Below are 27,423 nucleotides of genomic sequence, written 5' to 3' on the forward strand. Positions count from 1 at the left end.
CTATGGGGAAGGGATTAACATCTCCCTCTATGCCCACTTTATTGTTAAAAAGTTAGCTGGGACAGAAGCAATTTCAACATGTTCCAGCATGTAAACCACAGTTAAAGGTCACCACATAGACAAACATATAATAAAACAGGGTTTATTACAGAAGCCTATGCTTTGATATTATTACTTCTACTTGCCTTTAGTATCTACCACTCCAGAACTGGAGTTTTATCATAACAAACTGGCAACAGTATTTCCAAATTAACCACAACTCTGATGGTTCCTGCTCACATCATCTTCATGACTCTCTTGACAAAGTGCCTGAAGTCTTACGAGCACTTAAAAAGACTGAGTCATGCCTTAAGATTTTGCCCATGAACAGCTGCACTTATTTTCTTTATAAGTGAATAGTGGGCTCTGAAAACTGCTGCAGGATCTTGCTACTGTTTAAATATTTGGTGTTTCTGGACCACAAATCCATGCTGGCACATCCAAAAGCTGAAATAAATAAAATAGATGGATGTGGTAAAGTATCATAAATCCAAATAAGCCATGGCCTCCCCAGAAAGCAAGCAATTCAGTAACACTCATGTCTCATCATACAGGTCACTCTTCACAGTGTCGTGTTGCAGTCTACTTGAACTGCACTTCCATGAAAATACCAAAGATAACCGTATACTACAGGATCCTGGGCCTAATCTGATTTCTGCTCTAACAGAAGAGGCTTTCACCTCAGGCCAGAGAAGGCTGATCAAGAAGCAAGCCAGGAAATGGAAGTTAATGTGCTGCAGAAGACTTCTTCACTGGGAAGGAGCCCAACTCATCCACGGAAATTCTTGAAGGAAAAGATTCATTCTAGGCAGTTGGCTGAATCTCACGTTTTGCAGTCTCACTTTAGAGGATACCTATGTGAAATTTTGTGCCTCAGGTTCAGACTTAATCAGGCTCAAACTGCTTTGCTTTTGGAGTTGACCACAAACACAAGCTCTAGAGAAGGTCTCGAACTGTAAATGCTGAGAAGAGTCTAAAAATTACTCCACCATACACCACCAGCTGCTTATTTTCTGAGAAGTTACTCCAGCTGTCCCAGTTCCTTAAGGGAAGTGATATGTGCTGTGCTCAGAAGGCGACTGCTCCAAGCCAGTTAGCATATGTAACATTCGTAACTGAGTTAAGTACTCTGCACTGCTTCACATTTTCAAAGCATCATGCTGACAGTATCATACATCACTCAGTAACACAGAAGAGAGCCTGCTCTGGAATTCCCTACACCAGCCCTGGTCCAGCCTCCACAATAGCTTCCCAGTCAGTGCAGTGCTCTGTGCAAAGGAGATCTTCCTTCATATCTGCTGAGAACCCAGCAGAGAGCAAGGTCTGATAGTTTCAGGAATTAGCCTGTTCATCCATTTTCTTACTCTGACTTCAGCTTTCTAAGGCCCATTGCAATTCTGAAGCTAGTGAAGAGATTTCCCTTAAAGATACCCAGAGTAAAAACACTCTGACAGTGTAATTTCTGTAGAGACATCACAGCATACTTGACCCAAAACAGGAAGACATTGATTAAATTTTTTCTGTAAACCGACATGTTTGTTTCAAGTCAAAGATAACAGTATCAAATATGTGACACTATCTTCAGTTTACCCATGTAAGCAGTGACCTTAGAAATGAGCAGGTACATTATCACTAATATTTATGCCAGTGGATTATTATGCAGACGGAACAGGCAATTCAGAAGAAACAGAAAACCAAAACAACAAAACCCCCAAAGTCATGTTTTGACTTCACAAACACCAAATAAGAGTCACAAAAAGTTTTGAGTTTTTTTTTCCCACCAAGCGGTTCTTCTTTAAGTCACCACTGTTACAAGTAACTTTGTAGTACCCTATAAAAGAGTATAGCTAAGTTTCAATTGCAGCTAAGAAAACAGAAGCACCTTAAGACAACCAAAACTTTACTCAACCTTTCAAGAAGTCTTTGTGGTGTAACAGTGCAGGAGACTTTTAACTAACAGCTCTGAACTATCAGAAAGCAGAAGTATGCAAAACACAAAATTACGTGACAGTAATATGCCCAGATATTTTTAAAAAATGGTATACTTATTATGCAGAAGCAATGCAAAAGAACTTTGATGCAATTTCTCAAATAACCTAAATGATGATCAATATATTATGACAATGAAATCTCCATTTGGGAAAGAAATATTACTCTGCATTCAGAAAAATTAATCATTGTTGATTGAACAGTAAAACCCCACACATTTCTATTGATCTGTAAAGCTTGACTAAGCAGGAAGGTCCCTCTGATATCCAAACAATAAAAAAATGTGGTCCTCCAGTGACACTCTGTGCAACCTCCCACTGAGAGCGTGTCCCATCCCCACAGCTATTCTCTGGACTTCCTTCCATTTGCCAATGTCTTTCTTGTGCCAGAGAACCCTAAACTGGGCAGAATACTCCACTGCTGTCAACCTTCTTGCTATAATCCTGCAGCCTCACTTGTTAGAAAACAAAACCAAATTCAACTTCATTTGTTGAAAATCACTTTCTAAATTTGCACATTAGCATAAATCACCACTGTGCAAAGCGCTGCAACACAAGGAGATGATAAGGGCTTTGAGGTCACGTAATTAATACTGTACAAAACAGAACAGAAGCCCATCCATGATGAAGATCAGTCTAGAAAACAGTAAGACAATTTCCCAGAGGGGCACCTCTAGGCTGATACACTCTCTGCAAGCAGCAAACTGAGGCAATTCTTGAACCGAGTCCAAATTTGAGGAGTACCTGACAAGAGAGTAATTAGTTGCCAGGAGCAGAGACATTTTGCACACTCTGTCACCCAGCAAACACATGATTTAACTACTCTTCCACTGAGAATCAAGACAATGGGGTAATTTCAGTCTCACAAATGCTCAAAACAAGTTTCATCTGCTAGTGGACGACCATCTTCTTTTCACTGCACAAAAATTTTAGGATTGTGCAACTTTCAGATACCCTGAATCACACCTTAGAACATAGCATGTACCTAACTACACTTTTCTCACCCACTCAAATTGCTCTATTGACCAGAATTCCCCCCAAAATCAGGAGGCTGGTATATGAAGAACTGATATCTGAGGACATTGAAGTCACAGGACAGAAATCCTGACACAGACATAAGCACAGAATTCCCCACTGATGGGAAATATTGCTGAAAAACACAAAGCTCCTTTAGAGACAAGAACACAGGAATAACTTATTGCTGTCCTGGATTACTGAGTAATTGAAGAGAAATACAAACATACTCTTCCAAAATAGACCATGGTTTTTTTTCTTCCCTTTTCTCAGTTTTTACTGACCCAGGGGAAAAATACATGCTCACTTTCAACTCAAATTAATTATGTAGTATCACATACCTGTACTACTTGTTTCTGTGGTTGTGCTGGCTGTGTGGTTGAAATTTGCGCTTTGTCCCGAGTGCCCCGGGTACGTTCACTGCCCACCGAAGTCATCATATACAGTATATACAAAACAATGTATGTACAAAATAGAAAATCTGAAAGGGGAAAAAAAAATAAGGAGCATGAGTTAAGACATGGTACTGATTTAATAATACACAAACGCAATAGCTTGAACTCTTCCTGCTTTTACCACAAACTCTAGAAAGAGACTCCTGAGAAAGCAGCTTTAATACACTATTATTGGATTTATCACAGTCGTTACTGTAAAGTGGGAAATGCAGTGGATAAAAAGCATTTTTGCCAGCTGATCAGGATCTGCCTAAATCTGTACTTCCACACAACATCTAAATCTCACAGCTTTTCCCAGTTACTTAACACACAGACTTTTCTGTCTGCTACTCTGCTGAACTTTTAGCTCCAGCTGTATCAGCCCTTAAACTTCTGTAATGCCTGCTGTCTTGTTTCGATATCTGGAATTTAACCACTCTCATACTTTCTCAGAACACTAATGCAAAAATCGCATTCACAAACTAGGCAGTTCTTCTCTTCCCCATCATCAAACTGCTCTCCTGCACACACACAAAGGTCATGGCAACACATACTCTACTTTTCAACTTTCATTTATAAGAGAAATTATGATACCTACCTTTAAATCCAGCTAGTACTACTGTTTTGTTCTCCCTCATAGTTACAGAAATGATTAACAAAACTACCTATTACCCTGCTTTAAACCTACCTTTGTTGTATGTCAACAAAGAAACTAAAGAAAACCCAAATCCCCCACACAAATGACTGCTATCCAGTTTGCAGCAGATCATTCTCATTCATCTTCTAGCATTAAAATTACTTTGAAACAAAGAATTTATTCTTCCCCCTGTGCTTGTACAGCATGTGACACAAGGCTGATTGATGAGCATGGCTTATAGTAGCTATGATAACTGGAAACGAATCTCGGCTATGAGAACTGTCACAGTGAACTGCCTGGCTTCTGTCCCCATGACACCTGGAAGTAAAACTACACACAAACCTAGGGAATTAATGACAACTTGCAAGTGGTGCACCTGGGCAGAAATGTACAAACAAGCAGCAAAGTGCTTTTACTGCAGCCCCAATGTATGAACATGCCTCAGCATGCAACTTGTCAGGGCAGCAGCTTTGGTGCATGCCAGCTATCACTAAGCTCAATGCATAGTAACACTGAAAACGGAGCAAACGGCTGTGATCGCATAGACATGGATGTGTTCAGTACCCAGCTGCTCACTACCACTCACAATTACTTAGCAATTACAGTTGCAGTGAGATGCATCAGTTTGAACATCGATTCACAACACTGAGGAGCCTCCTCTAGAATCAAAAAGACAATTAACCCCATGATCATCTAAATCTCTTCTTCACTTTAGAAATACATTTTCTTCGGGCAAAATTGAACCCTGACACTGAATTTCTTTATGTGCTAGGAGGAAGTGTATTTCCATGAACTCTTACATATTTAACAAGTCCAGCCTTTACCAGGAACTGACTGTAGTATGAGCTCAACTGAGACACTGTGTTTCTCTAGCTTTATGAATATATTTACCAAAGCCAATCTGTCTCCCAGTCTCTTAAAGTAGTTAACTTCATCATCTTCTAAGTTGGAGAACACAGACCTTCAAAGCACTGTGCCTTACACCCTAAAAGCCAGATAATAGTTATTCAAGCTGGTGACATGTCCTACAGAAAGCAATATATTTACTAGACGTGGAGATGCTATGAACAGCAAGTTCAACACTTATCATGAACTATCTGCTCACTGCTGTCCACTGATACTTTGGAGTCTTCAGCTTAGCTTGCAGTAGGAATTTCTTTTGCTCCTTGTGTTAAAATCTGCTTTATAAGCTTGCTGACTAGACTGTCAGCATCTGAAAACTTAAATTTATATAGACTGAAAATGACCTTTGGGTTGCTGGGGGTTTTGTGGAGTTTTAAAGTATCAGACAGCTCGTCATAATTTGAACCTAGCACAATCAGCAGTGAAAAAAACCCTAAACAGACAATATGCCAGCGAACACTAGCCTCTCTGAAAAATAACGTATTAGTTTCAAACATGATTGTCTGCAATTAGCCCACTGTGATTTAAGTCATGTTGAGAAATTATAATTCCACTGTGTCACGATTTATTCGTAATTTCTGAATTAACATCATGCTTGTGCAGATTTTGATACCTAGGAATTCTGACATAGATTTCCATGTTATTTTATCTAATTTCACCTAAGCTATTCAAAACATTGCAATCCATGTTCTGGACACAACAGTAACACACACACATTAAAACAAAGAGTTTCCCATTTGTCTGTAAAGCAGATACTGAACTATAGCATACATTTCTGACAGCCAGGCAACTTATTGAACCTGAAAAAGATTGTGTCTTTATCCCTCTCCTAACATGTATTGCACAGTCTCTGTGTGCCACAGCTGTTTAAGGCATGTTTGGTTTTCAGGATGAAAAGATGATTTAAGGAAAAACGCAGGCACACAAATGTTTGAAACACTCCTTGGGGATGAAGCAGAACAGAAAGAGCAGCCTGCTGGTGGGAACAGAGCCAAACAACTTCAACAGTGTAACAGGGTCTGTGAAGATCCTCATCTTGCAGACTGTGCAGTCCATGAGCAGCACAGTTTTGCAACAGGTCCGAAGCAGAAAACCAGTGAAGGCGAGAGCCTCTTCCTGGCAGCAGTATGGACTTGTATTTGCTTCAGGCAAGTATAGAAACACACCCTCAGTTTGACATTCTCCGTTAAGTCAACATGATTTCAGACACAATCCAGCCTTCCTGAAAGCACAGTTGGCAGCCTGATACGAAGAGAGGTTTCAAAATAAAGCTATTTTATTTCCCCTTAGCTGGCTCCCACTGTCTACAGGCAGTGTCCAGACAGTGCAACCAGCCCAGCTCCATTAGCATGCACAAGGAGCAGGAGAAGGGCTCTGCTGCACCACCAACAGTGAGTGCACTAACCAGGGACACACTGCACCTCCCTGGCACAGGTATGCCCTCACCAATGGGCTGAGGTTTCACACCCTACCACACCTACTCCTTAAGAGTACCAAAGCAGCAGGCAGAAGAGAGGCAGATAGCCCCTGCCTACAAATTATCAAAGAGACTAGAATTGTGAGCATTAAGTGGGACATCATTAATTGGCTGAACAAGAACACTTCCTTGCTTGCAAAGCAGCTTCTCACTCTCCCCCAACTCCTCATATTAAAAGTCTGTTTGGCAGGCTGTTGTCATAGCAATAAGTAGGATATTACAAACTGATGAACTAAATTTTAACTGCAGACCAAATGAGTAAAGAAGATCCGAGATTGGAAGACAACTCAATTAAAATCTGTTTAATAAATATTAAAAAAAGAAAATATTCAGACAAGCAGATGTTTCAGCTTCCATGTCAGGGTCTGGCTCAGTGCAAAAGTCCCTCATCAGCAGTTAATACTTGACCTTGCAGACACACTGCAACTCGAGCAAGCAGACAAAACATCTGTATGTTTTGGAAATAGATACACCTTAAATAAAACAGACCCTTAGAGAACTAGCAAAAAAGGAGGAGAAAGCATTAGACACTGGACTTCCTAAAACTGTTGTGTAAAGAATGTGGTCACACTGATTCATCACAATAAAGAAGAGAAGCACAAGACTGCTCTAAACCATTTTTTCATTGATGCATTCTTGTACCTCAAGAGGAAGGTTGTCTTTACTTCTACTTAAAAAACAAACAAACATAAAAACCAAAGCCTAAACAAACCAAAAACATTAAAAAAAAAACTTTTGATCAGTAGTTAATTTTTCACTCCAAGTATGTTCAGCTTCTCAAGCTCTAAGGAATTTGAATTTCAGCACTTCCTCATAAAGCAAGTAACTAGACTTAAAAATGGAAAACAACAGATGGGTTTAAGTGGAAAATAACCTCAAATCTCAAGGTTCTGTTTGTTTTAGTGCTTCTGTCTGTACAACAAGTTTAGCCCAAGCACCCACACTACAACAGAAGATAAGGGATTGTATAATGAGCCATCACCAGACTGGGGAATGATAACAATTATTCTGCTTCCAAAAGCAGTACTGAAGTATTGGTATCTCAACATCCAACTTTTCAAAAAAGAACAAATTCCACTCCCTCCATACTGTAAGACTTACTCAATACATTTAGTTGGGTTTTTCTTTGATTTTAGAAAGAAACAAAAGCAAAGAATCAAAGAGTAACTGAAAGCGTATTATCACAAGAAGCAGGTTTTTAGAGTTATAATGCTTTCTTTGATCTTTTGTTCAACCTTCCTTCAGCAAGAAATCTAGTCCTTTTAGACTGAAAGAAGTCAGCAAAGCTAGAAAGACAGAGAATACAAACTGACTTAACAGGGGCAAGCCCCGCAAGATACAGCAAACCTATTGAACTTCCAGGGAGAGCCCATGCACTGCAATACCACCTGATTTTCCAGAACCCTTCTGAAGTTAGTCACTTCCGTCAGCTGGAGAAAATACTTGCAGTTTCAAATTTTTTCCTGAGGCAGTCTCAAGAAAGTCATTTTCTTGACTCTCTGGACAAGGAGCTGTGATAAAGACAACTGTGAAGAAATCTTTATGAGCACGTTAACAGCGTGCCTGCATTTTAAAATTCTAAACACAAAGCTACTCAGTCAAGGATTTCTCACAATGACAGGCCTGGGAAAAGGCTGCAGGACACTGCCTCATGATGGCATGACTGCTCTATTCACACAATGAGTCTACATTTTATTGCTAAGGCAGTAGCAAGACATGATGCTGTGATTTAAGCCCAGCTGGTAACTCAGAACCAAGCAGACGCTCTCTCACTCTGCCCCTTTCTTCCTGTCCCTGGCTCCCAGAGGGATGGGGAGGAGCATCAAAAGAATGTAACTTCCATGGTTTGAGATAAGAGCAGTCCAGTAACGAAGGTATAACACAAATCACTACTGCTACCATCAATAATAATAATAAGGGAAATAACAAGGGAAGAGAATACAACTGCTCAGCACACACCAACCTATACCCAGCCCGACCCGAGCAGCAATCTAGTCCTTCCAGGTAACTGCCCCCAGTTTATATACCGGGCATGACGTGCTGTGGTGTGGAATACCCTGTTGGCTAGTTTGGGTCAGGGGTACTGTCTCTGCTTCCTCCCAGGTTCCCCTTTCCCCTGGCAGAGCATGAGACTCAGAAAGTCCTTGATCAGAGTAAACATTACTGAGCAATAGCCAAAGCCATCGGTGTTATCAGCGCTGTTCCCTGGCTGAAAGTCAAAAACACAGCACTGCACCAGCTACTAAGAAGGAGAAAAATGCTACTGCTGAGAATGAGGAAAAGGAGTGGAGGAAAAAAAAATATGTCCGCAAAGCATTGATGCAATGTATTTCCCTCAAGTGCTTTTGTCTGAAGTATCTCGCCACCTTTATTACTGCTTGAAAAGGGAAAAGTCTGCAAGAGTCAGATGTTCCTCAGAAGCAGTGCTGATTACTCAGTGTCTTTAATGCCCCAAGCCAGCAATACTGAACCTGAGCTTACGGATCCTGGGAGGATTCATGTCTCATCTTGCAGTCTTCTACTGTAAATAAGAATAATACTTATGGTCAGGAGTAGACCTGCGTCACTGGCAGAACACCACAGGAGAGAGGAATTGTACCATCTGTATACTCATGTTTTACACCAAGAAAAGAGGATTGCTGGGAGTGGCCAGAGTACCAACACAAATATATAAACATACACATTTCCAGTTGTGTTAGCAAAGCATACCTAATAAGTAAACACTCTTACCCACCTTTCTTAAAACCCACTGAGTTGCTATAGCTGAAATTATTATTCTGCCAAGTAAATCTACAATTAACTACAAACATGCCCTGATCTACAAAAATCAGTCATTTCTCATTACCAGAAAGAAAAAAGTTAATTCATTTCACATATTAGTAATCCTAATCAAATATTATACAAAGGAGGAGACATAAATATACATACAGGTCTTACAAATAAGAGACAGCATCGTGCTGTGAAGTGCTCATCTTCAGAAGACTGAAGTGAGGCAAAGGCTGGTCACATATCCAAAATCATGATGCAGAAGAGGGACTGAATAGCACATCATGGCCAAGCTGGACAGTGCTTGAAGCAACCTGGTCTAGTGGAAGGTACCCCTGCCCATAGCAGGGGGCTGGAACTGGATGAGCTTTAAGGTCCCTTCCAACACAAACCGTTCCACTAGTAAAGCAGGTTCAAATCATGACAGTTAAGTAATACCATTATTTACAAAAATCTTCTGATCTCACAAATCATTGCTATTATCCCAGTGTCTCTGCCTAGCAGACGTGGCTTACGTGTTTGTATATACTGGTGATTATCCTAATCAAAATCTGAAAACTACACCCAATAAACAACCACTGCAATTACCTTCATAATTTCTTTACAAATATTCAAACTTCAGAGACAATAAGTGCCCTTATCCATAAGGAAATTTCTGAAGGAGAAATCTAAATTTCTCCAAATTCAACTTTCACTGGTATTAAATAAAAAATAATAATAAAACCATTCACACTAAAATCAGAAAAGCCTAACTGACTTCCACCTAGGCCTTTATATCTTTCACACAATCAAGGCAATCTTCAGACTGATAAAAACCTGTTTAGCAAAACATACACAACTCCATTTTAGACAGCAACCAGCTGGATTTCGGCATACAAAAGGATAGTCCTGTTCCCTGTCCTAATTGTAATCCCCATGTTTGCAATGACCTGCAACAAACAATCATAGAATCAACTAGGTTGGAAAAGACCTTTAAGATTATCAAACCCAACTGTCACTCCAGAACTGCAAAGGCCACCACTAAACCATGACACTGATGGCCTCATCTACACAGTTTCTGAACACTCTCAGACATAGTGATTCCACCATTTCCTAATATCCAGTCTAAACCTCCCCTGGTGCTGCTTGAGGCTACTACCTCATGTCCTATCGCTTGCCCTTGGGAGAAGAGACCAACTCCCACCTCACTACAACATCCCTTCAGGCAGTTGTAGGGAGCAATAAGGTCCCCCTGAACCTTCTCTACCCCAGGCTAAAGCCCCTCCAGGTCCCTCAGCCATTCCCCATCAGACCTGTGCTCCAGACCTTTCACCAGCTCCGTTGTCCTCTGGACCCATTCCTGGTTACCAGCATGTACCACTGACTGTAATGAAACTTCAAGTAAGAGACCCAGTTAGACTAACTGCATGTTATTTTGTATCTAAGCACCATTCTCAGGACTATCAGAACTAGACCATATCACAGACCAGACCACAGTCGTTGCCATGAAACAAAAGAAAAAAAAAAAGTAGAAAGAAAAAAAGCCCACTCTTTTACAGTATGCTTCTCTACCCTGTCATCTTCAATGGAAGGACATAATTTCTTAGGCTTTGCAATAGAAAACACTTTTCTTATGTGAACCATTTCTAAATGCTGCTGCAGCAAAAGGGATAATGTATTCCCACCACTGACCACACAGCATGCTGTCCTGAACTGATTCAGTATTTTGAGTTAGGCAACATATGGAGGCTGGCTCAGAGGCAGTTCCTGGTGCCTGTACAGCAGTGCACACACCACTTCCTCTTGCTACAACAGGAAAGGAATGCTTCGGTTTCCAAGTCCTCTGTTCTCTTATTTTCTAGCTTAACAAGATAAAAGAAAAATACAATACATGAAGAGTATTGCATATAATACAAAAAGTCAATACATGGTACACTTGCTGTTTATTCCATCACTGCTATATTCAGTGGTGAAGAACCATCAGTATTGCAAACATCCTTTTCATACGTGTTTCTCTGGGTTTGTCCCTCCCCACAAAGAATAGAAAAATCAACAAAGAAAACCAGGAAAGAAAGTCCTCAGTGTTTTCCCTCCTAAGGTTTTCTGAGTAGCACCCAGTGGAAGGGCACTAGCATCCAGAGCTTGCAACAAAACAGCAGCTAACAGAACTACAGCCTAGTCTCTCCCTGCAACAAATATCAGACTGAATTATACACTGCATTAACTAGGAGGCTTGTAAAAAACATTAACTAGTACTTCAGAAAAAGAGAGTTTTAATGCAGCTGAAGAAAAAACTGAACTAACAGGTTTTTCAAGGCCGAAAATCATTACCCTCTACAGTCAGAACTGCAACAGCCTTCCTGAGGAGGAGGACAGCTGAGCAGGATTTGGGACAAAAAAAGCCATGACTAGGGTTTTAGTTCCCATTTGGGACCTGACTGTATATTCACTCAAAATTTATTCCACAGAGCAGGTAGAATCCAAACAGTTTATGCCATTAAAAGCAAGTTTCAGCTCACATCTAATACCACGCAACTGTGAGCCATCACCAGGAATGGCATTCCTGCTTCCCTACTCCTTAACCACACAATATTGCTACTTCCCTTCAATGAGACTAACGATTGTGCAGCTGCAGAGGGTGTGGGTTCAGTGAGCTGACCCATGAGCAAAGTAAACCCTCTAAAACAAAACAGTAAGTTAGTTGAATAAGCTTTTCCAGTGGAAAACTATGTGGCTATACAACTGCTGAATTTGACAGAAGATAGGGATCAAGTTCATAAGGAAAGGGAGAACTTGCATTTCAGCAGCCATAGAATCAGAATAGTTAGGGTTGGAAAGGACCTTAAGATCATCAAGTTCCAACCCCCCCTGCCATGGGCAGGGACACCTCGCACTAGACCATGTCACCCAAGGCTTTGTCCAACCTGCCTTTGAACACTGCCAGGGATGGAGCATTCACAACCTCCCTGGGCAACCCATTCCAGTGCCTCACCACCCTAACAGGAAAGAATTTCTTCCTCATATGCAACCTAAACTTCCCCTGTTTAAGTTTTAACCCGCTACCCCTTGTCCTATCACTACAGTCCCTAATGAAGAGTTACTCCCCAGCATCCTTATAGGCCCCCTTCAGATACTGGAAGGCTGTACCATTATAACATAAGTAAAATGACAGGTTTCACATGTTTTCCTGCAATTCAATGAAGCAAGATTTGATCCTTGTCAGACTCCTGTGCATGCAACAAAGAAAAAACACTAAAAATGCCTTGTAAGTTTTTAAAATAAAAAACTCCTAGGAAGGGACTCTGTCAGCAGAGTGACGTTGAATAAATCACTTACGTCCTTTTGAACACCAGTGGGAAAACACAGACTATTTCCTTTCCTTCCCGAGAAAGGCTCCTTAATGCCCAGCCTCTTGGGAGACCTGTTAGCATTTAGTAACTTGGAGTGAGTTAGACATCTGTAAAAACGTAGAGGTGCTTCTATCCAAGAGGAGGTTATAATCAACCAGGACAGCCTGACTCACACATCTTATGATAATCTAGAACACAGTCCTTTCCCCTAGCCACAGAAGTATCTGTCTACATTCCGTTTCAGACATTAAACTAGAGATTCAAACTACCATAAAGCAACTTAGCAACAGAAAGCAATCTTTAATAGATTTTTTTCACTCAACTAAATATTCAGTGCTTTTGCTGGTCGTGTTTGAATTTCATTTTCACAGGAATAATACACTTAAACATCCACCTTTTGCCTATCAAAAGTCCCATGCTGAGAAGGCTTACTCTCTCAGCCAGCTCATTAAACCCTGTAGCAGTCCCTCAAAGGGGGAAAAAGGAGGAAAGCCAGACAGACTCCTCAGGGAAGACAGGGCTGGGCGACTGGGAAGTTCTTCAGATGGCTTCCTTCTCCAAACAATCACAAGGTGAAGCCTCTACAGATGCAGTAATTTGCAGCCTGTAATTTCCAGTCTACCCAAGATGAACTTGGGGGTCAGCTACAGCCCAGGTGAGCTCAGAGCACACACACACACACACACACACATATATATATATATACACATATATATGTGTAGGTATGTAGCTGAGGAAACAACTGCAGAGCACAAACTAAAGTTATAGACCTCTTCAAAGAATACATGGAAGGACATAAGAACTCAGGTCATGTTCTGGTTAAGCTATCAATACTGCAAAGAAAAAACAAAAAAAAAATAGCCAAAGCATCTCAAGTAAGAATGAAGCACACCACTAGAGCTGCACAGGTAAACTAAGAATAATACAGGAATACCTCGCTGTATTAACCATGATCAACTTGTCCCAAAACGACTATTACCCACACCTTCAGTGACAACATCAGCTGGACAAGATGCTTTTGAAGCAGTTTAAACTTGGGCTGTGTCAGTACATACAACATGAGCTATACGCATACATGAAGGGCACTTCAGGCTTGCAGGCTGTCAACAGTACCAACTGTAAGACACAATATTTTTAAAAAAACATAACACCTTTCTGTGGACAACCCCCCATCAATCACTACCATTCCAGTCAACAGCTAGCTGTAACAACAAGGTAAGCCGTGCAACTGCACCAAAAAAGGGGGGGGGGGGGGGGGAAGAAAAAAAAAAGGCTGTCAAATAACAAGAAAACCCCACACTTTTTAAAAAACTTGCCAGGAAAACTAATCCAGATTAAGCCAATATCAGGAAAAATAAAAATAAAAATGCTGGATTGTAACAGAAGCAGGGAAAAAGACGAGTACTGGTAACTCATCTTCGGCTAATAAACCGTAGAAATGCATAGTCAGTTATATGCAACAGTCTATATCTAAATAACCCCTAAAATTAATTGCTGTTCACACAATAAAAACAACAACATAAGAACATGCAAGTTGAAACACAGGTACTCCAAAGGACAGAAGAGAATAGCCAACACCAGCTGGGAGCCATGCAGCCAGGACAATACCCAGAAGGGAGACTCCGCTTTGATGGTGTCCTTTTAAACAAGGTGGCACACAGGAAGCAGCACACTACGTCGGACATCTCGCTGACAGATCACAAGCACGCTCTGGGACTGAGCTCTCCCTGCCCTCTCCTGCACTGCAGAACCACACTCTCCTGGAACAGCTTCCAAAGGAATTCTTTGAATAGAAACAGATACAAGCAATAGGACTAAAAATAGCTGAGCAAAAACCGGAGATATTTGTTACGCTCTCACACTGGTGGAAATAGGCTCAACTGCACCAAAAAAAGGGGCACCTAGTTAATTCACAGTAGAATTGACAATGAGGAACAAAGTAGAAAGTGCCAGTATATAAAAAAGTTTGAGGGAAGGATCAATTCAGACTTGTGACGCTTGTCAGGCCACACTACAACACACAGAACAAAACAAAACAACAACAACAAAAAAAACAGTTAAATTACAAGCCACAGGTGATACAAAAACAAATGCACTAAGAAATTGGTATAGATACATCTATGAAATATGCTAAACAGCTCATGACATCACAGCTTTGGTAGCAACACCAGAGCTCAGGTGCCATTCCTGCACCTGCACAGACAGCCCTACTCCTTGAACTTAGGGAAGACCACCAGTACCAATCATTGCATGTAATATGCTCACACTTTCACAAAAATCAAAGAAAAACAGGAGTCTTGTTGAAAAAAGATATTCTACAACATCTTTCTATAATTTTCCCTCACAGTGATATTTCTCAGAATTCATCCTAGACAAGAGGAGAATCCACCAAAATAAAAATCTAATTTTTTCACAGTGACATATACAACTCTGAATATAAAGATCCGGAGGAGGAAAAGAAACAACAGTTTCCCAGGTAGTATTTAAAGTTTTCTTCCTTCACAATCTTATGCTTTTACTGTGCATAAAATCTTGATGAAAACTTATGGCCATTCAATTCAGTTTAGTTTTCCAAAGTGAAACCTTGTGAGAACCTGAGTCCTTTTTCAAACTTATTGCCAGATGTTCAGAGACAAGCAGCCACAGAAACGGCACTGAGAACTGAAACCCCTAAGAGGCAACTTTTATTTCCCTACCACCTCTGGATTGCTCCATATGTGGTCACAACCATTGTTAGTAGAGTTTCCTTTGATACTAATCCTCATCTTGACATGCTTCAGTCAGAAAATTTTGGTTTAGCTCAAGCTTTCCCACATGAATTTGAGCAGTATTTTCCTCACAATCACAACTTCTCAACTTGGTGTCACATGTAAATTCACTTACTCTTGTCCCATCATTCTAGAAGTGAGGTCAGGTTTATATAGCAACACTATACCAAACTATCCAAAGGGATGAAGGATTAACAGTTAAATAAGTCCTCCAGGGGAAGTCACATCTAAAAGCAGGAATAAAGTCATCCAGGCTGCTCTTGTGTGTTTAACATTAAAAAGGCAAAGGGAAATTTACCACTCACATCTCTTAACTTTTTTAAAGAAGCTACCAGAGACACAAGCTGCTCACACATGATGTCAAAATGCCCCAAGTTTTATTACACTGACTTCAGTATTTATTTTCTCTCCAATGTAAGTAATGGTGGAACTTCCCACAGGCTTCTAAGATCCACAGTCACTGCTCTAGACACCCCACCCCACCCCCCCCCATCTCTACCTTTTGTTGCAGTTCTGGACTGATGTAAGTCTTGTTTGGCTGCCACATCTTTTCCTATGCTTGAACCATGACATTATCTCCAAGAGGATGTTCTCACTCTCCTCCACCATTTCTTTACAAGGTAGATTAGCTTATTATAAAACTGAACTGCAAAGAATTGGTATTTTTAAAGTCTGCAAAATCTGAATGAGCCTGCAAAGTTTTTCTTCAAAACTTTCTTCCTTTTGATAAACCATCTTCTTTCCACATAAATTTATTCACTTATTTTCTTAAACTGTACACCCCTTTTTAAACAGATTTTTGTATTCTACAATCATTTTAGGACAGCATAGTAATGAATAACAGCCCCTGATTCCACACAGGTATACAGGGTTTATATACCATGCAAAACAATACTTCAATGTCTAAATAGAAAATCTGTTTTCTGAAACATCCCAAGAAGATATTAATCACCTGCTTATTTTACCTCCAGTCCAAATCACAGCACTCCTGCAAGATAAAGTTGCTTGCTTTTGAAAGAAAAGGAACTTGCAGTCTTCACAACTTTGTTTCTGAAACACTTAGCTTATTTATATTAATTGCAGCACCTCACCCTCAATACACATGTGAATTCTGAGGCTGCACCTGGAATACACATTTTGCTAACTGCAGTGCTCAACTGCAGCAACAATATTAAAATATTACAGGTATCAGCTTTAGAAGTCATACTGCGGCTATAAAAACTTCACTGAACAAATGGTTTGGTAATGACAATCTTTAAAACCATTTCAGCAGAAGATGTGTTGTAAACAACAATTTTCTCCAAGCAAACCAAAAAGCTGTATCTACACAGAAGTCAACAGAAGAATGAGTGAGGGATAACCAAGATAAAATGTTACAAGTTTTAAAAACTGCTTTACAAACTTAAGTAATAGCTCTTTACTCACAGTAATAATTTTCAGTCACTTGTAGAATATTATTTGAAAATTCTAACACAACAGGGGACTGCTAAGCACACTTGCTGTAAGAGCCAAAATGACACTGTAGATAAATTGAGAAACCAATAGTAGGCAAGTTTAAAATGCAGAACAGCATGATAATTTAAATGTGTTCTCAGTTTAAAACAGAGACTGGTTTTCAAGTCCCACGAATTCATTACCTAAAAGGAACAAATGCAACTTGTCATTCTATATGCCTCCTCCGATAAGAGCAAAAGTCCAAGACACATGCACAGTTAAGAAAACAGCATTTACCCAAAACTGCAATCAGCAGAAAGGAAACTGCTGAAAGGCTGCTCACTGTCTCACCTTCAGGACACTGAAACTTGCAGCTCCAAAGGGATTACGGGTGAGTTTTTGAAAGCATAGGAGCCTCATCTAAACAAGAATTGGCCTTTTGGTCCCTCTATTTCCCCATGTCTAAAATCTGAAAAACAATACTTACTTGTATCATTGGTTTGCTCTAAAACTCTATGGCAGAAGGCGTTAGCATGACCTTAGTTTTGATATCCCAAAAGAACCTTGCCATGAAGTCTTGAGTTTGTCATCATGGAAGTTACTGTGAGATCATTTGAAGAGTTATGAATAAATCCAAGAAAAATATTTTGTGCCCTTTTCATTTTTTTTTTTCCAGAGGAAAAGAAGAAAGGGAAGGAAAAAAGCATGTTTAGATTATCTCGTTCCCAAAACCAGAGACATAACTTCCATTAAAACCATTCTAAGTTCTCAAATGTTAAATACTGAATAAACACAGAAAATTCCCAAACACTAAGCACCTTCCATATCAGATATGATCAGTTAGACTTTAATGTATATTCTAGTATGCAAGCACATTTGCAAACAAAAACCTCTGTTCAACTGAATTATCACAGTTCCTATCAAATTAAGAAAAGGGAACAATAAAAAAGCCCAAGGAACACAATGACATTAAGTGAGAAGAACATATAGGATTAAACCTGGTGAGCTAAAAAAAAAAAAAACAACCAACAAAAACTAGTCAAACTCACACACTAATGTGAATCTACAAAAGGCTGTAATTTTACTTCAGAGGTAACTAAAACTAAATAAATTTTATCTGGAACTTGCTTGTCAGCAGAGATTTTTACATGACTGAAATGCAAGTTATTGTTTAACCGTTAGAAGTACACTGATGCCGACGTAAAATTCTTCTGATCTAAACAAGTACTTCTTTGGCTGAACTCTTCCAGAGCTTTTGTTAGATATCCATACAGCATCTATTGCTGTAGAAGACTTGAAAACCTAAATTCCAGAAATACATGATAATGTTTTGGTTAGCCTTCAGACTCATGAAGCTGTGATGTTTTGTATTTAAATACACCTGGAAAATACACAAAGCATCTTCTTCAAGATGAGCTTTTGGGGAGTTTTTTATTTTGTTTTTTTTTTTTTTTTAACTGGTCTAACTAAATAAAAATACTAATTTTATACATTTTTGGGAAAAGTAAATTGTGATCATCTTTCCACGTTTTTTTTTTCTCTCTCTTCCTTTTAATCAGAAATTTGGGTCATTTTCATACATTCATACAGCTTCTGTAAAAAAAAGGGGGTTGATGCTAAATACTGTCAGTATTTCAACAAGTTCTTATACATCCAAGAGGCTGAACTCTTTGGAAGTTCAATTCCCAGCAAGTCCTAAAGGAGCTAAGCATACCACTTTTTCCAAGCTGGTCTTTAGGATTTCAAGAAGGCAGAGAGCTCCTTACCTCTCCAGACAATATACTAGTACACAAAAGCCGATGCAGTCGTAACACCCAAGCATAAAGCAAGTAGAGTTCAGATACGCTATTTAGAAAAGTTTAGCAGTGTTTGAGCTATGCTTATGTGAGGTCACTTCACATGGCAGAGAAATTGAGAAATCCGAAGCTGAGATTTTTCAGGAAATGTAATAGTTTCATTTTATTCAAAAGAAGGACTAAGTGAATCTCTAAATCGAGCTAACTTTCCCCACCGTTAGAGTACCAGAAGAGAACTTATTCCCTTCTCCTTCAACACTTTTCCCTTTAAAAAAAAGAACAAAAAGGTTACCTTAAATGAACAAACAAGCAAAAAAACAAAAACAAAACAAAACAAAAATAAAAGAAAAAACACTTTCACAGCGCGTAAGTTCATACAGAAACTTCTGGGACAAAAGGCAACCCATCAATGCTGCACAAACACAGGTGCAAATGCAGACCAAAACACATTTACAGGAATACCAGGAGAAACAAGACGCAAAAGAATCTTGCAACTTTCCAGTCTGCACTACTGAAACCCCAGCCACCGCACCCTAACAGAGCAACACTGTTTCAAAAGAGTGAAACAGTCACAGCATCAGATAATTCAGGACACAGATTAATGTCCAGAAGAGATGCAGAACAGAGACCCCTTCCTCCTCCCCCAGTATTCCACCAGAGCTCATCATTCCCAGCATTTTTAAATTACTCACTTTCAGAGCAGTTCATCAAAGCAGGAATTTTGTTTGTTTGCAAAGACACACCTAAGGCTCCCCAGAATTAACGATTTCTCCTGCTAGGAGCCAGACTCCAGATAATTTAAACTAGCAAATCAAAGTAGCAACTCACCATATCAGTGATCAAGAATACTAAACCTTCCTTCTCTTTCCCCCCACCCTGTCTTGTAACTACCCCCAAGCCACATCATCCTCCTGCTCCCTCATCCATCCTGCTCTGTCCCTCTCCCCCTCCATACTGCATTAGGACCTGCATTGACTCAAAGGGAGAATGTACCATCAAAAGAACACGCTAATGACTTACCTTAACTTTCCTTCAATGCCGTGAAGCAACTGGAAGGGGAGGAAAAAGTTGCCTGTCAGATTTTCAGCCAGGGACTGTCAAACATAAAACCAGTTCCTGGCTACCCACCACTCGTTAATAAAGGTCTCGGTGAGGAAAACAATGCTGACTCCAGTTGCTGAACTCCTTCACTTGCTCTCTCCTACATTTAACTCCAATCCCAAACAGATATTTGGTTTTTGCTAGGTGGAAAACTTTTCAGTCACCTCAATGCGACTCAAACACTCAAAACCTGCTTATTCTGGCCTGCCAGGTAAGAAGCTTCACTCAATGCTTTTGTGCTCAATTTTTGCTTAGATATTAAAATCAACTGAAAAGGGATGGTTCTGTGGTTTCTTGCCCTACATTTTATCCTATTTTATAACAGGTGGATTATTTCATAAATAGAGAAATGCTCAGGATGCCTTCTGCTGATCAGTTATTTTAATGTATTTGTTTGTTGAGAACACAGAAATCACACATTTTCACTTCCCTCTCTCACATGACTGAAGTACTCGAAAGCACTCCCTAGCAGTCAACAGCATCAGCAAGGGAGATAAGTCATACAAATATTTGAGGAAGGTTTCCTAGCAAAAACTGAATCCCACTGATGTTTCATTTCAGTCCCAGCACTTCCCAGATTCAATATCCCTAACTATGACGTAATTTTAATCATTTAACTCCATGTTAACTTTTGTCTGCAGTCATAGGGGTCCTGGGATTTGGGGGAAGGGAGTTGAACTTGCAAGAATAGGAAAAATAGGCTGACGGAGTTCACTTCTAATTTACCAGGATTTGTGTAATTCTGCAAAGTTTTGGCTTCACTCTCACCGTAGTTCATACTTCACACCTCACTACACAATTTACTATCCACACAATTTCTGCATGCACCATATACAGGAGTTGAGCAATTTATCACTATCAGACAAATAATACAGTCAAATAACAGAATCATGGAATGGTTTGGGTTGGAAGAGACCTTAAAGCTCATTCACTTCCAGCCCCCTGCCATGGGCAGGGACACCTTCCACTAGACCAGGTTGCTCCAAGCCAAATCCAACCTGGCCTTGAACACTGCCACAGGAATAGGGCAGCCACAGCTCCTCTGGGCAACCTGTGCCAGTGTCTCACCACCCCCACAGTAAATAACTTCTTCTTTGTATCTTATCTAAATCTATCCTCTTCCTACGTAAACCCATTCCCCCTTGTCCTATCCCTACCTGCCCTTGTAAAAAGTCCCTCTCCGTCTTTCTTGTAGGTCCCCTTTAGGTACTGGAAGTCTGCTATAAGGTCTCCCCAGAGCCTTCCCCTCTCCCAGCTAACAATCCAAATTTTCTCAGCCTTTCTTTGTACAAGAGGTACTCCAGCCCTATGATCATGTTTGACCTGTTTCTTCCCTCACAGAACTGGTGAATTACAGTCTCCAGCTAGAGTAAAGACAGCCAACTACTTCTTATTTGGAAGCACAAAAATTATTTGGAATTGAAATGCACATCTTACTGCATTTTCACAGCACTTTCTCTAAACAAATACCCCAAAACCACCCACATCTCCACCTATGAAGAGCCATGAATTACTGTTACCACCACCCCTGCTAAATTCAATCCTTAATCCACCTCCTTCTCAAAAGCATGTAAGAATATATGGCCTTGAGACTGCCTGAAGGACTACAGATTTGACTGTCAAGTAGTTTAACCTAGAGAAGAAAGCTTTTTTTTTTTGGGGGGGGGGGGGAGAGGTGGTTCTCATCAGTGCGTCTGAATACATGAAGGGAAGGTAAACAGAACCAGGCTTTTTCAGTGGTGCCCAATGACAGGACCAGAGGCAATGTGCACAGTCTGAAATAAGAGGCTCCATCTGAATATCAGGAAATGGTTTTTCACTCTGAACGTGACTGAGTGCTGGCACAGGTGCCCAGTGAGGTGGTAGTCTCCATCTCTGGAGATACTCAAAGGACATGCAGACACAGTCCTCAGCAACCTGCTGTTGGTGGCTCTGCTTGAGCAGGGGGAAACAAGATGACCTCCAGACGTCCCTACCGACATCAGATAGTCTACCATTAAATGAAGTAAAATGCAAGTCATCTAAGAGAAGAGCTGTTATTAAAAATGCCTCACAAGCCTCATTAGGGACAACTCTTGAAGCTCTAGCATTTCTGCTCAGACAGACACAAAAGAAAATCAAGTGAATACCTATTTGTCTATCTTTAATTACATCAGGTAGGGTGAAAGTCACTGGAACTGTACACCCAGCAACATACACTACTACGTAAACAGACAAAGTGATAAACAATTAAAACTGGAGTACAGGCATAAAGCTGCAAGATGCTTCATACTTGCAGTGGTAATAGAGAACTATTCAAGAAAGATAATAAATATCTTTTCTCAAGATGCAAAGAAAAGCTCCTGGGCATGGCTGCTATCTGGACATCAAACAGCAGCACAGAAACACAGCAGGCTGAGAACATGTATTAGAAGGTTTTTGCAAACTCTGAAGAAAAAAAAAAAAAAACAAAAAAACTCACACCACTTTTGCACACTCATTAAAGTGCCTTTGCCAAGCTTATAACACTATTTCAATCTTTGTCTAAACTGAATTTCAGACAGCTACCCCTTAGCACTTACCCGATGCTCAAAACACTCAAATTCATTCATTGGCTAATAAATGAAAGTGAAGCACAAGACTGAGAAGTGAAGTACTGCAGGCCCTCATCACATTTAGTCACCCAAAGTTAACATCAAGCAACTTAGGTCCCCCTTATGTTGGTCTCAAAATGGATCACAAGTCACTGGTCTGAAGATTGTGTGAAAGATGAAATAAAATCCTACTAAGAGAAAACATATGTCCCTTGGGGTACAACCCATGAAAAGCAAGGACCAGAATTTCTTGAACACAACTTAGTAGTTGGAGCCTGCCACCAGGATTCCTTTCAGATTCATGTTGTTGAAACTGCATCTAAGTCTAAGACAACATGCAAGTTCAAAGAATGTAAACACGGAAAGAAAAAAAAAAAGAAAAGAAAAGAAATCAAAAGAAATCAGCAACAGCCTTCAAACGCAGTGAAACAGGACAAGGACAATGTGATAGTATGAGATAGAGGTGAAGTGTTTACCATAGAAAAAAAATTATTCAGTTAGCATTTAAAAGCAAACAGAAAGAGAAAACAAAGTTTTCAGAAGCCATATGCTTCATTCTGTATTACTGTATCTACCATTCTCGAAACACATAACAAAACAAAGACAGTAAGAAAAGAATTCACTTTCTTTGCTAAAAACCAGTCTCAGTATGGTCCTACTTCGAGGAACAAGAGCTGTATTTCTTATGACTAAATGTTCTAGATGAAACCTATGCCACACACAGTAAAACTGCAAAAATACTTCCTCTTCTACATCTAACCATTAAACACGTTTAGGAATATGATCACAGCTACTGAATTCAAATGTTATATCTTTAACCACAGGGCTGCCTAATATATTAAGACAGACTTTTTTATTTCCCCATTAAACCAGGTTAACAGAAGTGCAACCTGATGATTCAAATCTGGAGGTTAAGGAAGTATTTCCATTTTCTTCATTTAACTTTGGATTCAAATACTACATGATTCTGTAACATAAATGCTGCTGCATCTTCTGCAGATCTGGAATAAACTCCGTTGCCTGCTTGATAAAGTTAAAAAAAAAAATCAAAACTATAAAGTTCAAAATATGAGTACTACTTCAGGCAAACCTTCAGTCTCAAGACAGATCAAAGCTCTCTCAACATGGGAAACATTTCATTGTTCTTAATGCAAATGCTACGCTGAGCCAGGTTAAGGACTCCTCCAAGCTCATCTGCTGGAAGACTGATTTAAGAAGCTGGGGAGGAGGGAGAGGAAAAAAGCTTGACAAGTTTACCTTTAAAAGAAACCCCAGTATCTTGCAGCTTTCACAAAGACAGCTGGACAAAAAAAAAATAGGGATTTCAAGAGGTAGAAACAACTCCATGCAACAGAACTGTGCAAAGTTGTTCACAGAACCTATCTTACAAGTTTTACCATCTAGACAGAGCATAAATAAAACAGTATGCTCAGCAAAATAGTTATGATGCAGTAAAAGCAAGACAAGCAACCCATGAGATCTTAGGCATCAGACAGTATCACCTCTTATCTATCTGCCTTTAGTCAGTGTTTGGTCTCTGCAGCACTGAGAAGCAGGGGGTTCGGGGGAAGGGATGCAGAGTACCACAGCTGTGAAACAGACTGCAGGAGCTCCTGGTGGACCAGGAGTTCCAACAAACCACCAGGTTAGACAGCCAAAATTAAAGAGTGTGGACTTCCATGTTAGAGCAAAATGGAGAAACCCTTTGTATGATTTTTGCAAAACACAAACCTTAAGTAATTGTAAAGGAGCTACTTGACAACCTTTCATCCTGGCTCTCGCTTTAATGAAAGTATCTTGTTTAAAGAAGTTGTATGAAAAACAGTACAAGTCCAAACTAGGTCTTCTCTGAAAACCAAAGAGGACACAATGGGCTACAAGTGAGCAGACTGTATCTGAAATAAAATCAATGAAAGGCTCCAACAGAACAACAACATGTAAGTGGATATTACTTGTATTTCCTTTACACCTTCCATTAAGTAGTTATGAAATACACAAATACAACATTGCGTGTCACGAATCTGTCATCTCGTAAAAGGGACAAGTCACTTGGCCTCTCTTTTACCAAGGTCATACGAGGCTGTTGCAAACCTAAGCTCAGAGCATAGGTCTTTCAGAGTCCTGCTCATGTGCTTTAACCAAGTAAGAGACAAAGATGAATAAACAAGATTAATAAAAAACAGAAAGTTGTATTCTTTCATGAAGAACCTATTCCAAGTCCTGGTACTAAACATTACTGAAACTGCAAGTAAGCATTACTATTAATAGTAATACTAGCAATACTAATTATTAGCAAAGTATTAATAGTCTATGATACACAGATTTCTCAAGCACTACTAACCAGCACACTATAGTACTATGATCAGCATCACTAGGGGAACACCAGCAATAAACATAAAACATACCAGAAAATGGCATTCTATGAGGAAAGCATCCCATGAAATAAAAATCCATGGAAGAAATCTTAAACATTAAAAAACTGCTTCTGAGTTCTGAAACAGTTGCTTAAAAACTGGAAGAACCAAAAGAAAACATAAATAAATAAACAGCTTCTGGCAACAGACAAGATTTTTTTGGTTGGGTCTTCCCTTAGCTTCTGGAGATTTTAGCAGCAAGTTTGTAACTCCAAAGTCCCCCTCAAATGGTCAAATCCTTTTGCAAGTCGTGGCACCAGGAATTTTCTTGAGGACTTGCCAAAACAACACAAGTGAAATGGCCTAGATTTCTGAAGTGCTATGCCTCTGTTTTTATTATTATAAATGCTTTTAAATCAATACATTGGTAAAACTGCAACTAGAACAGAACAGAATACAGCCTGCCCAATTCCTGCTCTTCCCCACCTCCTTTAAGTTACCAAGACTTAAAAGATACATAAACAAACAAACAAAAAAAAAAGTTGAGGTTATAAACACAAAAAGCTGGCTCACTTTTCAGACTCTGCATCAAAATTGGTTTACACCAGTTAATCCAGTTTCTCCATGTAACCCCTCCAGGAGTCCCAAAACATCATTAACGCTGCATAGTGATTTAGCCTTGCTTGCTTTCAAGTTACCTAGTGTAAGGTTAAAAATAAATTCTTTAAACAAGTTAGGTCAAACCACCACAGAGAGATTGGGCCTAGGTATAAATACTGACTCAGCCAGGTAGGAATTCAAACCCAGATTCCACTAGAGAAGGTGACACAACCGAGGGAACTGCAAAAAGGGCCTTGTAAATATTAAAAAAGCAAAGCCTAAGAAGGCTGAGTTGTTGCCATTTGTCGGTAAGGGCTCCACTTCAACGGCAAGCAAGCGCTGCTGCTCCAGGCCTGCACATCCTCCCCCTCCCTTCACACACAACCAGCTCCAATTTCTCTCCTTGAAAAAAACAGCTGCTCTCAGGCCAGGAGGGCCCCTCCATTTCAGCAGCCACCACGGCCACAGTGGATATCGCCTTGATGGGCTGCTCTACCATAGGCATTCAGCATTTACTCTGAGATGACTAAGGACCAATTGCTGCTTGGTAGCTAAAGTGAGCTTCCCCCTTACACACAGCTCCACACCAAATCCAAAGTTTCTGTTCCACAGGACTGCCTGTTCCTTTGACAACAGCCAAGAGGGCTCTGCACATCCATGCTCCTGATGACAACACACCTACAAGAGAGAAGCTTCAAACCAGGTTCACCCTGAGCAACTCCCGGGTGGCATTCAACAGCACTACAGACATTTCAGCACAGATTTATAACTCTACTTCACATCGCAGAGTTCAGATCTCTGCCATCAGGCTCAAAGGTGCACCTGGTGCCTTTCTACACCCAGTTTCTTGCAGAAAGGTTTCTACCAGCTCACTTTCCTGCCGGTATTTTCTTCAGCAACAACAGCAAACACAGAAGAGCTTTCTTTCTTGTTTTTAAACATCACCTAAGACAGCCCAATAGCAAAGCCCTACCCAGACTTCCAGTTCTCAGCAAGCACACATAATCAGCGGTGAGAAAGGACTAGGTAGGGAAGGTCAACAGAGAGAATGGCTCACTCATTGTCATGCCCTCTAGTAACCTACTGTTGCTGCCTAGATGTTATGGTCAGGGAATTCTGTAACCGTGACACGGCTGCCCAAACCCCCACCCCAAAAGCAACGGAAGGAGATGAGGAAAGACAACATGGAAATAAAGCCCCACATAAGGCACAAACGTGTAGTTATTCACTCACTTGCTCCTTCCCCGTGCTGCCAGCCCTCCTTTGGCCTGACCCGAGATTAGGAAGGGGCCCAAAGGCACACACCCCCCTCCACACCGGCGGGTCCAGCTGCATCCCCTTTCCATCAAACCCTCCCAGCCCACAGAGCCAGGATAAGCACTAACCCCTCAGGAGAGAAAGCAGAGCTGTAACAAAATAAGAAACAAGGAGGACCGGGTGCAGGACCCCCTCCAAAGAACGGGAGGAAGGAGCAAAGCAAACCTACCTGTCCCCGCACCTACCGGGGGGGGCGGGCGGGCTCCCCCTCCTCACGGGAGCCCGGCCGGGAGCTGCCACAACCGCGGCCTACTCGGCGGCCTTGAGGAGGGCAGAGGAGAGGAGAGGAGAGGGGGGGCGGCAATCTAGGGCAGGGTGCCCGCTTGGAAAAGTAGGGCAGAGCCACCACCCACCCCCCCCCCCCGCCCCCCCGGACTTCAAACCCCTCCGCAGCCGGGCAGGGGCGGCCCTGGCGGATACCCGCTGCCCGGGACAAAAGCTCGCATCGGAGCGGGGACCGGGCCCGCCGCCCCCGCCTCAGGGACCAACGGCCGCCCGCGGGCCGTAGGGCAGGGGGAACCCTCCCGCGAGCGCGGACCCCCCACCACACACCGCGCGCGCACCCGCACCCACCCCCTCGCCCACTCCCCGCCGCCTCGCGTGAGTGCGGGAAACGGAACGGGGGGGTGGGGGTGGGGGTCGCAGCGCGCGGTACCTGCCCAATGCGCTCACAAAGCGGCAGCGGCGCCCACCACCGTCACGTGACCAGAGCCTCGCTCCCCCCTTCTCCTCCCTCTCCTCCTCCACGCGCGCGCGAGGCCGCTCCCCCCCCCCCGCCTCCACGTGACGTGACGTGACGTGACGTGACGTGACGCGTTCCCCCCCTCCGCTCCCTTCCCGCCGCTTTTCCCGCGCGGCTCACCCCGCACGCACCGCTCGGCGCGCGCCCATCC

At 41.3% G+C, this 27,423-nt stretch overlaps 1 protein-coding gene across 14 annotated transcripts in view; it reads right to left on the reverse strand.

Annotated features, from left to right (window-relative positions):
• Positions 1–27,417, reverse strand: part of UBAP2 (ubiquitin associated protein 2) — a 104,015-nt gene extending 76,598 nt beyond the window's left edge. For 10 of the 14 annotated variants that reach the window (XM_057408174.1, XM_057408173.1, XM_057408172.1 and 7 more), the window contains exon 1: positions 3,383–3,522. In XM_057408174.1, coding sequence (XP_057264157.1) covers positions 3,383–3,481 — 99 coding nt within the window. In that variant the 5' untranslated portion in view covers positions 3,482–3,522. Of the gene's footprint in view, positions 1–3,382; positions 3,523–26,950; positions 27,024–27,185; positions 27,253–27,307; positions 27,329–27,403 lie in introns of those variants that run through there. The other 4 variants (XM_057408163.1, XM_057408167.1, XM_057408166.1 and 1 more) reach the window with 4 other exon arrangements.
• Positions 27,418–27,423: the final 6 nt, after the last annotated feature.

This window comes from Pezoporus wallicus, unplaced genomic scaffold (assembly GCF_028554395.1).
Source record: "Pezoporus wallicus isolate ANWC-B61680 ecotype Strahan unplaced genomic scaffold, APGP_CSIRO_Pwel_v1 contig_6996, whole genome shotgun sequence".
In the NCBI taxonomy this organism is placed as follows: domain Eukaryota; kingdom Metazoa; phylum Chordata; class Aves; order Psittaciformes; family Psittacidae; genus Pezoporus; species Pezoporus wallicus.